At 54.8% G+C, this 14,337-nt stretch overlaps 6 protein-coding genes across 6 annotated transcripts; 4 read left to right on the top strand and 2 right to left on the bottom strand.

Annotated features, from left to right (window-relative positions):
* Positions 1-1,886: 1,886 nt before the first annotated feature.
* A1O7_08099 (uncharacterized protein) lies at positions 1,887-3,323 on the top strand (the record flags this gene model as incomplete). The annotated part of the gene is made up of 1 exon (XM_007762094.1): positions 1,887-3,323. One exon carries the CDS (start codon positions 1,887-1,889, stop codon positions 3,321-3,323), a length of 1,437 nt encoding a protein of 478 aa, XP_007760284.1.
* A 598-nt stretch (positions 3,324-3,921) lies between these two features.
* On the top strand, positions 3,922-5,016 carry A1O7_08098 (uncharacterized protein; the record flags this gene model as incomplete). The annotated part of the gene is made up of 3 exons (XM_007762093.1): positions 3,922-4,227; positions 4,285-4,839; positions 4,894-5,016. The coding sequence occupies 3 exons, from the start codon at positions 3,922-3,924 to the stop codon at positions 5,014-5,016; spliced, it is 984 nt and encodes a 327-aa protein (XP_007760283.1).
* A 1,813-nt stretch (positions 5,017-6,829) lies between these two features.
* On the top strand, positions 6,830-7,857 carry A1O7_08097 (enoyl-CoA hydratase; the record flags this gene model as incomplete). The annotated part of the gene is made up of 2 exons (XM_007762092.1): positions 6,830-7,185; positions 7,236-7,857. The coding sequence occupies 2 exons, from the start codon at positions 6,830-6,832 to the stop codon at positions 7,855-7,857; spliced, it is 978 nt and encodes a 325-aa protein (XP_007760282.1).
* Positions 7,858-8,393: 536 nt separating this feature from the next.
* On the top strand, positions 8,394-10,054 carry A1O7_08096 (glutathione reductase (NADPH); the record flags this gene model as incomplete). The annotated part of the gene is made up of 4 exons (XM_007762091.1): positions 8,394-8,542; positions 8,616-9,683; positions 9,744-9,930; positions 10,022-10,054. The coding sequence occupies 4 exons, from the start codon at positions 8,394-8,396 to the stop codon at positions 10,052-10,054; spliced, it is 1,437 nt and encodes a 478-aa protein (XP_007760281.1).
* Positions 10,055-10,474: 420 nt separating this feature from the next.
* A1O7_08095 (uncharacterized protein) lies at positions 10,475-12,290 on the bottom strand (the record flags this gene model as incomplete). Its single annotated transcript, XM_007762090.1, has 6 exons — positions 10,475-11,056; positions 11,124-11,358; positions 11,424-11,581; positions 11,651-11,823; positions 11,923-12,190; positions 12,243-12,290. 6 exons carry the CDS (start codon positions 12,288-12,290, stop codon positions 10,475-10,477), a joined length of 1,464 nt encoding a protein of 487 aa, XP_007760280.1.
* A 615-nt stretch (positions 12,291-12,905) lies between these two features.
* On the bottom strand, positions 12,906-14,330 carry A1O7_08094 (uncharacterized protein; the record flags this gene model as incomplete). The annotated part of the gene is made up of 1 exon (XM_007762089.1): positions 12,906-14,330. One exon carries the CDS (start codon positions 14,328-14,330, stop codon positions 12,906-12,908), a length of 1,425 nt encoding a protein of 474 aa, XP_007760279.1.
* Between the last annotated feature and the right edge of the window lie 7 nt (positions 14,331-14,337).

Raw genomic sequence — 14,337 nt, 5'->3', positions numbered from 1 at the left:
ACAGAGCAGTTCCGCTCAGATGATTTTCAGCAACCACAAAGGGGTCTAAAAGTACTGTACGTGCCCGGACAGACTGAGATCGGCCGGCCCAATTAATCAATCCCTTAACATTGCCTCACCTACTCTAGGGCTAATTTCGGTGATCTCTCGCTCCGCCGGGTCGTTTTTCGCAAAGCTTCTTCTCCGCGCAACGGAGCTTTCCACGGAGGCGGAGACCCCACCGGGTGGTGGTGGTGGCGTTCGTTTGGGGGGGTGGGATGGGCCCAGTGCCTGATCCAGCAAACATCCCTTTTCTCAAAGCGCACTGCGGCCCTATACGTATGACTAGACCAGGCGTACATGATCGTTACCTACCAGGGACGCAGGCGTGCGCATGGACGTACTCGTACTGTAGAGCCACTCACACCTTCAACGTTCACAACATTGTGACGTGTGTGCTCATCTTTTGCTGTCGTGGTGCTTGCTGCATGTAGGGTACCCAGCACGAACAGCTCCTGTCGCTCGCCCTCGCTCCGGTCTCGGGTTTGCATAAGATCAGTCGGGCGAACGCAACTCATTTATCTCCGCTGTCCTGTCCTCGCTCCACGCTGCTCCGCTCTTCTGGTTCTCGGACGAATTCGATCCCAGCGACAACCATGCGTACATGGTGTATGTAGCGCGGGGTGACATACTGTAATGAGGAGGAGGCTCCCGGGCGGGCAAGAGCAACCATTTGAAAGCAGCAGGGGTGAGCGGAACAACTACCGCTGATGACAAAACTTGGGTATCCCTGATCCCTACCTGTACGGAGTACATACTTACCTACAATACAGTACGAGTACAGTAATTTACTGCGATCGTCGAGTCCGTCTCTGCATCCACAAGGGGTATACGTGGGATCATGACTTGTAGCGTAGCTGCATACGCTTTGGTGATGGCTGTTTGCGGTCCATCTTTGCGACGGTGCTGTTCGTTGTCCCAAGGACCCAGGGCGCCTCATCGCCAACATCTACCCCTTTCGGTAATCACCTGCGCCTGCACCTCCACATAACTGCGCCCGTCGGTATGTGCGGATGAACTCCGACTCCCCGCCGCGACGAGGGAGTTCGAGAAGGCGTTTCCTCATGGGCATGTGCGGAGTGATATGCACGATGCGTAATGCTGGTGTGCGCCGCTGTGCAATGCAGTCAGGGCTCGACGAGATTTGCGTGGACAGTGAGAGTCTTGCACAACGCGTATGGATGCACAGACTAAGCATGGGCAGGAGCATTGCAGACACACGCCATCAACGCCATCAACGCCATCAACGCCATCAACGCCAACGTCGTATAACACGTGGGTGACACAACACAGACTTGCACCGGTCTGGCCGAGGTCCGCAGAAACACTATACAACAGTATACGATGAGCATGGGTGTTACTGCTCGCTGGGCTGACCCAGCGAAGCCGGAAGCGGCCATGTCATGAATCCGGAGACGCGCCCAGGAAAGGTACATACCTTACAGTACAGTATTCTGTTTGTCATGCTGTAACTAAAGTGACTCGACGTGCTGCGGCTCGGTCGTCGACATCGGTCTATTTTTGACGGCATAATTTTGCTCGGCCTCACTTTTCGATGGAACTGAATTAGGCCGCCAATGCCGCGTGTTTCTTTACTGGAGCTTCAAAGTGACGGCGAGGTACATATGTCTGATTGGATGGTTTTTGGCTGGGGTAGTATTAGTCAGGACAATACCACTGGTGCCACGTGCAGGAGGGGGCGTTGACTGGGCTTACCATTGCAACCGGGCGCTGCCACGACATATAAGAGCTGACGCCTGTGTAGGGCCGATATGCTACCAGTACAAGATCCGGTCTTCTCGGACGTTCTCATCCTTGTGGGGAGAAACTGAGCCTGTTACACCACGATGCCAGGATACTTGATCAAGAACGGACGGGTCCTGACCTGGAGCAAAGACAGGAAGTCGTCATTTCCTCAAGTGGACGTTCTGGTGGAGGGACAACGCATCTCGCAAATCGGACCGAACCTAGACATCAAAGATCCAGGAATCGAGATCATCGATGCGGCGGGGTATATCGTGACTCCGGGGTTCATCGATGGGCATCGACACGTCTTCCAATCGCAGCTACGCTCCACCGTCAGCAACCATACACTCCTCGAGTATTGTGCCCACCTCCTTCAGGGACGGATGGTCTTCCTAGACGCCGATGACATGTACCTCTCGCAGCTATCGGGTCTTGCAGAAGCCATCTCCTGCGGTGTCACGACGGTCATGGACCACTCTCACGTGGTGACGACCCCAGAGCGGGCTGAGCGCTGCATTCGAGCCACGGTCGAGTCCGGGATTAGAAGCATATATTGCGCTTCTCCTTTCGCTATCCCCACGTCCCTCAACCCCATGAAGCTGCCCGACATGAATATTCGGCACAAGGAGCAAATCGACCTGTTCAAATCGCTCCTGAAACAAAAGCCTCTAGGCGGGCAAGCGAATGACGGACGTCTCACACTCGGCCTAGGCTTCGACACCATGCACTGGATCCCTGAGCATGAGGCCCGTGAGATTCTGAACTTTGTCAAGGAGAACAACGTCCAGGTGACAATGCATGACGTGCCACGGTACAATCTTCCCAGTCTGGCCTTTCTGCGTGCCAAGTCCATGCCCCTGCCCGCGCAGATCACCTTCTCTCACACGTGCGAACCCACCGCAAAGGACATTCAATTCGTGAAGGACAATCAGATTGGTATCGTCGCCACGCCGGAGTCCGAGATGGCAATGTCCCATGGCATTCCCTCGGCGTTCGACTTCTACAGGACGCCGGGCTGCCGGGTCGGACTGGGTGTCGACTCTCCCGCCATCTCGTCTGGCGATCTCTTTTTCCAGATGCGTCTTGTGTTGCAACAGCAGAGAATGCGTCAGAACGCGACCTACCACGCACGGGGGAAGCTGCCGGACCTTGTACCTGCCTCGACGGATGAAGTGCTCTACATGGCGACTCTCGGCGGCGCAGCCGCAATCCACATGGAAGATGAGGTGGGCAGTCTCGAGGTCGGCAAATTCGCGGATATCGTCCTCATCAAGACGGATTCGCCGTCCATGGTTGGGGCGGTCGATCTAGGCGCGGCGTTGGTGACGCATGCGGCTGCCTCGGACGTGGATACTGTACTGATCAACGGCGAGATTGTCAAACGCAGTGCAAAACTGCTGAAAGTGAATTGGGACGAGTTGAAGGGGAAACTACAAAGCAATAGGGCGGTGTTGGAGAGGAGGTTTGAGAAGGTGGATTGGGAGTGGAACAAGAATGATTTGAAGGATTTATGGTATCTGAGGGACGTGTTGGAGTGAATATGCCCTTGTAAGTGCCTGGAGGATGATGTAGTCGCCTACGATCGCGCAGAGTTGTGGCAGAGGTGAGAGGGAGGTGAGAGGAAAGTGAGAGAACGGTGAAGAAATGAAAGCGGCAGCGGTCAACTGAGTTTCATATTCATGCGCCAAGCGCTGCTAGCTCCATTCTGCTCCCATCAGACTCAAGAGGGCAGAATGTCTTTTCCGTGTGCACGGAGCACGCAGCAGTCCTACTCTCAACGTTTGTCGCACATGTTCAGAACAACATTCATCTCAGCAACGCAGTTACTATTATGATCAGCTACAGAGATCACACAGCTAGCGAAGGTGTTCTCGTAGATATATTCCGCAATGATGTAAACATGATGTTAGGAAAGCGCTTCCAGCTCAATGAGACGTCGTGGCAAAGTCGCGCTGGCCGCCCACTCACGGATTCGTGATCCGGCAGATAGGATGATCTCATAGGTATTAACGGACGATTGAGTTTCAAGTACAAGAGTCAGGTCGCTGAAGTTCGACTTGTATCTTGGTAAGCTCGCCAATCTACTATCAATTCACTCCCCGGACTTTAATCGTCGTCGCCAGACCAGCCATCAAGATGCAGTCAGCACTACATAGCGTTATCGGTCCAAAGAAGGAACTCCACGATCTCTCTGGACGGACCGCGGTGGTCACAGGGGGCGCGAATGGAATCGGATTTCAGATCTCACGGCAATTCGCCCAGGCGAAAGCCAAGGTCATCATGGTAAACCGGAAAGAAGAGCAAGGAGACGAAGCAATCAAGCAGATCAAGGAGGAAACCCCCGGTGCTGATGTGGATTGGGTGGGATGCGATCTGGGCAACCTGAAAGAGGTGAAGCAGGTCTTCACTGACCTTCGCAACAAGCTCGATCGGGTGGACTTGGTAAGTGCCAGGTGATTGAGAACTCTTACGAGGACCAAAGACTGATGGACTTGGCAGCTGATCTTGTCTGCTGGCATTAACACAAACACCTATGGTCTCGACGCCGATGGTATCGACCGCCATTTCGGCGTCAACTTCCTAGGCCAATTCTACGCTGTGAATTTGCTTTACCCTCTCATTCGCAAGGCATCCAAAGTCTCAGACGTCCCACCACGAATCGTCTTCGAAGCCTCTGAAGTCCACCGTATGTCTCCTCCGGACATCCATTTCGGCTCACTTGAAGAGATCAATGACGAGAACTTCGGCCCAACGCATCTCTACGCACGTACGAAGCTGGCCATGATCTTGTGTGCGAAGTTCCTTCTTCCCGAGAAGGTCATCAAGCCCAACGGCGACAAAGTGTACTCCTTGAGTGTGCACCCAGGGACTGTCAACACGAATATGCAGCAGCAGTGGAAGGATGCTTACCCCGGCATCTTTGGGAGCTTTTTGAGCTGGGCCATGACGACTGTTGGGAGAGATATTGAGCAGGGCTCGTACAGCGCACTGTGGGCCGCCACCGCGCCAGAGATTGAGGAGAAGAACCTTCAGGGTTATTACTTTGTGGATCCAGTGAGTACTGTACTTCCAGGGTTCCGTAACTGGAATCGCTGACATCAGATGTAGGGACAACCCGGCAAAGAATCATCTCAAGCTTCAGACCCCAAGTTAGCCGACGCTCTCTGGGAGTTGAGTACTAAATTGATCAAAGAAAAAGTCGGCGATGATGCGCTTGTGCCCTGGGACTAAGAAGGATGAAAGCAGGTGAAGCAATGAGGAAAAGTGAATTAGGCCGCCTGCCTCCTCTCGCACACACTTGTCTCGTTGGCGTGAACGTACGGTGTTGCAGAATAGCATAATTGAAGACCTTTGCGAGTGTCATCGGCGCGAGCGTGGTAGCCGGAGCATGAGTGTCGAACTCGCCGTCATGTTGTTGTGCGGCGATACTCGTTCCCACTTGAACGTTATTCTCTTATTCTGGCAGGACGCCATGATTCGACTTTTTGATGCGGCACTCATTTGTCCGTACTTCCTGTACTGGATCCTCGGGCCGCTGAGCATCGCGGTGAACTCCTGATACCTTAGCATATCTGGTGCTGTTTCGATGGAAACTGCGACATTACAGCGGTTGACTCCTTCACAGGCTCGAGAGGTTGTGATTTCAAAGGAAGCATGTGCAGTATTTCTCCGATGTTTTTCAGTTCCGACCTCCGACCTCCTTCCGGCTCTCATCTCACTGCTGCCTGTTTGCAATGTTTGCAATGTTTGCCAAGTCAATTGCTTGGCACCCTTCCGACTACTTATTTCTCGCTTGCCCTCCGTCTTCTTTTTGAATTTCTTCATACTTGTACGTGCTCCCCAACCCAGCATAATGTGATTTTCGTTTGACTAACATTTGATAGACCTTGTGGGAGCGACCCAGCTCAAGCATTGGGTTTGCTATGGCGGTGTCCCTGCATTGCACATCGCGGTGGATGTCGCCATTAAGTGTCCTTCGGGGCTCTTATCCGCGCATTTTTTGGCTCATTCCTGCTCTCGGGATTATCTTTTCATCACTGTCTTGCCTTGCGCAAAGCCTTGGAGAAGAGAATGTTGATCTAGCTTACAGCAATGTTTGAAGTAGAGATTTACTAGTCAGCGATTGCGGGCGAACGTGAGGAGGCATGTTGAGATTCGGACGTCGTATCAAATGATGGGCCATGTAGATACGTCTTTCTAGGCTTTCGAGACGCGCTCCTGGAGCTTCTCATCCATGTTATTGTGTGCAGAAACGCTTTGCCTCGTGGAGCTTTGACAGCACAGGCAGCACCAGCAATGTTTATTGTGGGAGCCAGGCTCAAGTAGGGACCGACTTCGCGGTACTAAACAGTTGACGAGCTCCTTCTTCCATCTGCTTCCGCCGTATCAAGCTTGACGTCTTTTCTCAGCAAGGACTTTTAAAAATGAGCACTACTCACTACAAGCACGGGACAAGCTCAATAACTCCGATGGCTGAACGGTCAGTCAACGAGCACGCTTTTTACGCGCCATGAATTCAGCCAAACCTCCCACCAAGCTTCAAATCACATCCGCAGGCGCATTAAAGAAGCTCTTGTGTCAAACGTTGAACATCTTGAGAAGAGAATAGCTAGGCTGCACACATCTGAGAAGTCTACATTTTCGCGTGTACTGACCGTCCCACGCGTGGTTGGAGTTCCTTTCTTCGTTCCGGCTCACGCATCCAAATCGGCTGACTTCAGACATACCGAGAATCACAGCGCTTTCGAGACTATTGAACAGAATGCTTCCAGATACGGGACATTGCCAATTGCGGACTCAGCGTACTGGATATCCGCTCAGAACCGAGCTCTGACCGCTTACCAGCCGGTGCGGAGATCGGCTGGTAAATGTGCAGGCCGCGGCGTACGCGAGCGCAGGCTTGAGCCGAGGATAAACACAGGACATATGCTAAAGATATACGCTGACGGCCAGCCGCAGCAATACTTTACTGACAGCTGATCTCACCGCAGCGGCTTCGACTGTACTCCTTACTGTCGCGAAGCAACACGTTGCCGCCGTCAAGATGCCTCCTCCTCCGCACCCGCCACTACAGGTTCCCGACTCATACAAATCCCTTCCTCTCAAGCAAATCAAAGTCTCCTATGTGCCCGACTCGTCGCCTACTCCGACGCAAGTCCTGTTGATCACCTTGAATCGACCACAAAAGCACAATGCCTTCACCGACCAGATGCGGGAAGATCTGGAGAGGGTTTACGAGCTCATTGACATCGATCCCCGGGTCAAGGTGGTGGTCCTTACTGGCGCGGGACGAAGCTTCTGCGCCGGAGCTGACCTAGAAATTGGTTTCTTGGGATCAAAAGACGAGACTGGGCAGATCAAGCATCCCAAGACGGAGCGCGACGTGGACCACAGAGACGGGTAAGGAAAATGCATACTATACCGGGACAAAACCACTGACATATGCTTAGTGGAGGTCGTACTTCTTTGGCCATCCACCACTGCTCGAAACCCACCATTGCTGCCATCCAGGGTGCGGCTGTGGGCGTCGGTATTACCATGTGCTTGCCAGCTGCCATTCGCGTGGCCTACGCCAAAGCCAAGGTCGGCTTCGTCTTTAGCAGAAGAGGCATTATCATGGAGGCATGCTCGTCATACTTCCTGCCTCGCCTGATCGGCCACTCTCGGGCGTTGCACTTGACGACGACGGGCGCAGTCTATCCTGCGGAGTCTCCACTCTTTGGCACCCTGTTCTCTGAACTGCTACCCTCCCCTGAGGCTACCCTTGCTCGGGCCCTGGAGCTGGCGGACGAAGTTGCGAAGAACACCTCGACGGTCTCGACCAAGATGATGAGAGAGCTCATGTACCGTGGACCTGACAGTGCTGAAGGCGCGCACCTTCTCGATTCGAGAATCATTCATGGTTTGTTTGGAAGCAAGGACAATGTTGAAGGTGTGCAGAGCTTCCTGCAGAAGAGACAGGTGAACTTCACTGGGCAAGTCCCTCAGGATGCTCCAGATGGCTATCCGTGGTGGAGCCCGATCGACATCGGTCAGAAAGCGGTGGACCCGCGGGGAAAGCCCAGGCTGTAGACTTCTGGCGCTCTAGGGAGATCCGATAAATGTAGATACCAATGTGATGAGGTTGTTTGAGCTGACTCCTGCTGCATATTGGGTGTCCATGTGTCTTGAACCGCCAGTAAAACGTGTGCTCAGTCATCCGTCGCCAAGGCCGTATACTGTACGATTTTAACAAGCCATCGGGGTTTGTCGGCGTTGGTGGTCAGCGATTGGCGGAATCGTCGACGAGGGGAAGCAAAGATTCGTTCTCGACCCGTGGATCACATCATCAATTCGCTGGTTAGCAAGCCCGATTGAGATATTCCATTCTGCACTCTTTCTCCATAAAGACCATCCGACGTTCCTTATCTCGCTCCCTCCCGGTGATGTCCATTGCGTCCCGTCGACTCTGGAGGCTATCTGCTGCGTACACGCCCAGCACTACCTTGGCTCTGGCTACCACAAGATCTTCTGCTGTCGAACCGTTGCACGCGAGCCCGCGGTCGAGCTTCGCATCTGCCTCGCGACTTTCGAGTCTGACGCGGCAATTCTCCTCCACGGCCTCGAAGATGGCTCCCATCACGAAGCAGTATGACTATATAGTAATCGGAGGTGGATCAGGTGGCAGCGGAGCTGCCCGAAGAGCCAGCGGATGGTACGGCGCAAAGACATGTATCATCGACGCCGGGGTATCGGGAGGCTGCTGCGTGAACGTCGGGTACGCGCACGGTAACCCCCTCATGCTTCGCACCGTAGACAAGAGTGACCGACTGACTCGATCTGATTGACAGATGCGTGCCCAAGAAAATGACGTGGAATTTCGCCTCCATAAGCGAGGCCATCGCGGCGGGCAAACACTACGGGTACAAGTTCGGCGACGGCAACTCGTTCGACTTCAAGACCTTTGTCGACAAGCGCGACGCACGCATAAAAGTCCTCAACGGCGCTTACGAGAACAACTGGGCAAAAGAAGGGATCGAGCTGATACACGGCACCGCGACGTTCATCAGCGAGCATGAGATGGAAGTCAAGCCCAAGGACGGGTCAGAGGTGTTCAGAGTGACGGCGCCGCACATTTGTGTCGCGACAGGCTCATATCCGACCAAGCCGGAGGGCATCAAGGGCTCCGAATACGGCATCACGTCGGACGAGTACTTTGCCATCAAGTACCTGCCCAAGAAGATGATCTTCGTGGGCGCGGGCTACATCGCGGTCGAGCTCGCGGGCGTGATGAACGCAATCGGTGTTGAGACACACCTCTTCATCCGCGGCGACACGTTCCTGCGGAAATTCGACCCCATGATTCAGGAGACGCTGACCAAACACTACGAGGAGATTGGCGTCCACGTGCACCGCAACCACCCCGGCATCAAGGAAGTCATCCAGTTACACGGCGGAGACGAGGAACACTCGGACCCGCGCGAGAAGAAGCTGAAGGTGATCATGAACGACGGATCAGAGATGGAAACCAACGAACTATTGTGGGCCATCGGCCGCGGTCCCGAAGACCGGGGCCTGGGCCTGGAAAACATCGACATCAAGCGCAACCAGAAGGGACATATCGTGGTCGATAAGTATCAAAACAGCTCCGTCCCCGGCGTGTATGCTATTGGCGACATCACAGGCCAGGCTGAACTCACGCCCGTGGCCATCGCCGCCGGTCGCCAGCTGGGGAACCGCCTCTTTGGACCCCCAGAGTTCAAGGACGCGCATCTCGACTACGACCGGATCCCGTCGGTCGTATTCTCGCACCCCGAGTGCGGCACGACGGGACTGACGGAACCGCAAGCGATAGAAAAATACGGCAAGGAGAACATCAAGGTGTACCACACCAAGTTCTCCGCCATGTTCTACGACGTGTAAGTTTCTACATGCCTTGTGGCTTTCGACTCGCAGCCAGCTGCTAACACAACGCACAGATATCCGCCCGAAGAGAAGAAGAAAGAACCCACCGAGTTCAAGATCGTGTGCCAGGGCCCGCGGGAAGAAATCGTGGGGCTGCACATTCTAGGCCGGGGCGTCGATGAGATGATGCAGGGCTTCGGCGTCGCTGTCAAGATGGGCGCCACGAAGAAGGATTTTGATAGCTGCGTGGCAATTCATCCGGTACGTTTGGGCTGCGGTTCTTGCCACCCCCTTGGACGACTCTGCTCGTTTTTGAATCTGAGAGAAATGCTAATCAGATTGTCCTCCACAGACAAGCGCCGAAGAGCTGGTCACCATGAGATAGGTCGATAGATGGCGTGATGCCAATTTTGCGGCCGCTGGTAAATTTCCGACTGGGTACTGTACGGGCTTCATCTCTGCCAGCACCAAGATGTCCAATAGACGGAACGATGCATACAGTGATTGACTGATTGCACCAGGAGACCAGCTCGGTCGATCTACCCAGTAACCCGACACATCATGCATAAATTCATGTTGATGGGCCTGGCGTGAGGGAATAGTCCTTCAAATCCAGCATAGCAACAGTATCCTGTGCAACTGTATCTAGACACGCCACCTACAGTAAGCAAGCTTCGCTTTCGCTGACATGCTTCCTTGCGTGGTTCAACTGTTCAGCCTCTTCTGCACGCCTCAACTACAACAGTTACTTTGCTTCTTACATTTCACCCATGTACACGTGGTACAGTACAGTGTACCGTGCAAGTCACAAAGCCCAAACCCTCTCCTTCCCCCCAGCATCTCTCACCCCCATCCTATTCATCCTCCCATACTGCCACCTCAACCCCAACGACGTGGCCGCCACGAAGAAGCCACACGCCGCACAGGTGAAATTCCCCGTCGGATACCCGCTCTCGGCCTCCCCCGCCTTCCAGATCCACTGTGCAATGATCTGCCCGATACCCGCGCACGAATTGTTCAGCGCGATCGCGAACGGGATCGTCAGCAGCGAGGGCGTATTACAGGCCACCCAGTTCGTCATGCTGGGCGCCACAGGGAACGCGCCACACGCCGCGAGACACAGGCAGCCGTAGCGGCTCACGTAGGCGTCCGCGGGGAGGCAGCCCGCTCCCAACCACCCGGCCGCGCCCGCCAGGGAAGCCAGCGCAATGTGCAGGCCGCGCGCGTTGAAGTGGTCGGCCGAGTAGGAGAGGGTGATGGCCACGCAGAAGCCGACGCACCAGGGCGGGACGGTCAGGAGCTGCGCGTGGATCGACGTGTAGCCGAGCCCTTTGATGATCGTGGGCGCGAAGAAGGTGAAGCTGCCTTGGGGGACGACGTCGGCGATCTTTGGGGGATAGTCAGTCAATTCTGCGATAAGTAGTTGTTGGGTGTCACGCGGGGTTGCGACGTACGTATGCGACATAGTGACACAGCATCCTCGGGCTGAAGAATGTCTGCAGCACCTCCGGTCGCGAGGCGTGGCTCCTTAAGTAGCCGCCGCCTCCTTGCTTGAGGCGATCCTCGGCGAACTGCTTGTCCGAGGGGCTCAACCACTTCGCGCGGGCAGGATAGTCGGGCAGGAAGAAGAAGAGCAGGAACGCGCTGAGGATGGTGATGATGCCTTCGATGATGAAGAGCCAGCGGAAGCTAAAGTGTGTCGGTCGTGGGTCAGCAATCGTGGTCTCTGCTTCCCAGAGGCCGGCAAAACTCACCCTTGCAGGCCGGCGGCACCGTTCATGTGGCCCACTCCGTAGGCGATGGCTCCGCCGAACGCGCCGGCCAGGTTACAGAATCCGACGACACAGGCGATCCTCACGGCACGCTCGTTGTACCGGTACCACACGGTGATGAAGTAGACGATGCCGGGGAACTGTACCACAGAGAGACCGCCGTCAGCCAGAGCCACTTCGACCACATGCCTAAAAAGGGGAAAACCTACGAATCCAGCTTCGAAGACGCCGATGAGGAACCTCAGTGACACGACTGTTGCGTAATTGTGCACGCCGGCAGTCCCGATTGTCAAGGCGCCCCAGGCGAAGAGCAGGAATCCCAGCCATAAGCTTGGCCGCACCCAATGTTTCATGACATAGTTGCTAGGGACTTCGAACAGGGCTGCTCAACAATGTCAGTCAGAAAGACTAAGTGGTGTGGCAAGGGAGGACCCGGATTAGGACCCTCTCCCGCTTGCTCCTTGCTTCAGCGAGACCTCACCGTAAGCCAGACTGAACAGCGTGACGGTAATGGCATATTGATCCGCATTCATGCCGGTCTGCTGCAATAGATCATCGCCCGTCTCTGCATTCAAGACTTTGGAGTTGCCGATATTCCCTCTGTCGAGGAAGTTCAAGAGGTAGACCCAGCAGCAGAGCGGCAGAATGCGCAGATCGAGTCGGCGGTTGAAGCGCCTGTTTCGCCTTTCATATTCGACTTGGTCGAGCGAATGGGTGCTCTCGTCGCTAGGGGAGGCGATGACGACTTTCTTTGCGACGTGAGACTAAGGGTATCCGACGAGGCTGGGGCTTTCAACTCACCTCATGGCTCGGATCCTCGCGATGCTCTGCTGGAAGTGCTTTGTCCATGATTCACGCTTGAATGATTCGGGAAGGCTCTGGACTTCAGAGTCTGGACTTTGGAGTGCCTCAGGGATGGATAGAAGGACTGAGCAACCCAAGGGCTAGACGTAATGCTGGGTTTATGTCATAGCCTTTGGTATGCCCTTCGGGTTGACAGTGATGGTCACATTCACGGTCAGCCACCGACCGGCCACAAGCCCGTCATGCCCGTCTCGCGCATCCTGGAGGTTGTGTCTCGTATTACTGGCAGCAAGCTTAGCCAAGCTGCAACAGAGGGGTCTTGTGCATCTCGGCAAATGGAAATGTAAGGATGCCGTATGAAAATCAGCTGAGAAGGAGCCAGTGCGTGCAGGAAAACAAGGCGGGGTGCAGATGCGGAGAGATGATGGTTCCATGTGTGCATGGTCAGCACGGGGTCGGCGGGGATCGACGGGGTCTCTGCAGGGACACGTCAAAAGGACAGGGGAAGGAAAATGGGGATCTTCTTGGAGGCAAGTCCGGCCATGCTGCCGGCCACACTCCGTCTTATTCAATTCGGCAATACGCTCCCTGTGGAGGTCGAGACATGTACCACCTGCAACCGTGGACAGTTCATGTCGAAGAAAGCCAGCCGCTCTCGGCCTATGCGTAGGCGTCAGAGTCTTCCTCCTCTCCATCTCTTGGACCGCCCTCGTCCTCCATATGCGCATAGTCCCGAGTCCCGTCGTCATAGTCCTCCTCGTTCCGATGAGGGATGATGCTCTCCTTAATACCAAAGCTCTCGATGATGTCCTCCCAAATATCCATGCTGAGGGTGAAAATGACTTGGTTCCGGCGTGCTTCTTGTCGCTCCTCCATGGACCGCACTTCTGCCATGCCCAAGGTTGGCAACCCTTGACCATCCAGGCCCAGACCAACCTTTCCCTCCTTGATCAGAAAGCTCACATAAAACATATTCTCCACTGACTGGCCGAACGATCTTGGATTGATACAGAAGTTGAACAATGGTATGCATTCGTTGTCAGCAATGCAGTTTCGTCGAAGGATCTCGCGTGCCTGTTCTTCCGAGACATCATCCTCCATTTCCTCGAGTTCGTTCAACTCTGTTTGCGCAGCTTCGCTGTTCTTCTGGGTTGCCTTCTTCAGCAGGAACGCAATCTCCGTGCATATCTCTGTAAGATTGGCAGACTCTTGCTTTTCCAAGTCTTCTGGACCCAGCTGAACGGGCCGAACTGCCTCACCGGGCTGTGTCCGGGCTTCGCGGGCCTTTCGCTGCATCTGTTGTCGGAATTTCTTTTGCACCGACAGCGGACCAAGGAGGAAACCGGTTAGACAGGGACGAGAGTTGTACAAGAAGCAAGCATTCCTCCCAAGATATTCCCAGTTCATGGTGTCACCAGCGTCATCTTCGTCGTCGTCTTGATTCCTTCGTCGGCCTTGTGTTTGTGTGTCACGAGGCGCACCTCGTCTACCCGGTTCGTCGCCTTGTTTCATGAAGCCGATACACTTCGTGACAAAATCATCCACATCGATCCCAGTTGTGCCATCACCAAGGGTAATGTTGTTGATTTTCCTGTACGACAGGTCTGCTGCCTCCAGGATGAGGCGCGAGTCGATGGTAGCTTCCGAAGTCTGTTTGACATCCTTGTAGAGCTCGTCTGCTCTTCTCAGAGTCTCCTCCAGTCCCTTTGAGTTTGGCTGTAGGTACTCTGCTCTCGAGTCATGTAGCTCTGATAAGAGACTGCGGAAGCCCTTTCGCAACCGCCGCCGTTCTACGGGCGCTTGCTCGGGATCATAGAACTGCTGCGCTGGGGGCGTTTGAGAGTCATCGTCGCCGACTCGACCCCGCTTCCTGGGTTGGGCTGGTGTTCTGTCTGACAAGCCTGCGGCGGCACTCTTCCTCTTTCCCTTTCCCTTACTATTTCGGCTCCAGTGTTCGTCCCCTGAGTCGGAGTGAGTAGGGGAAGGAGGGGTGGTCAATGTTTCGGGCGTCTGGCGGTCTGGCGAGTTGGGGCTTCTCGCGCTGTCATTATCAGAAGAAGCTGGCCGCGGGTTCAAGCGAGCCATCCTAGGC

This window comes from Cladophialophora yegresii (genome assembly GCF_000585515.1).
Source record: "Cladophialophora yegresii CBS 114405 chromosome Unknown aczIN-supercont1.6, whole genome shotgun sequence".
In the NCBI taxonomy this organism is placed as follows: Eukaryota; Fungi; Ascomycota; class Eurotiomycetes; order Chaetothyriales; family Herpotrichiellaceae; genus Cladophialophora; species Cladophialophora yegresii.
Note: the sequence above shows the minus strand (reverse complement) of the source record. Positions and strands in the feature narration are given on the sequence as shown.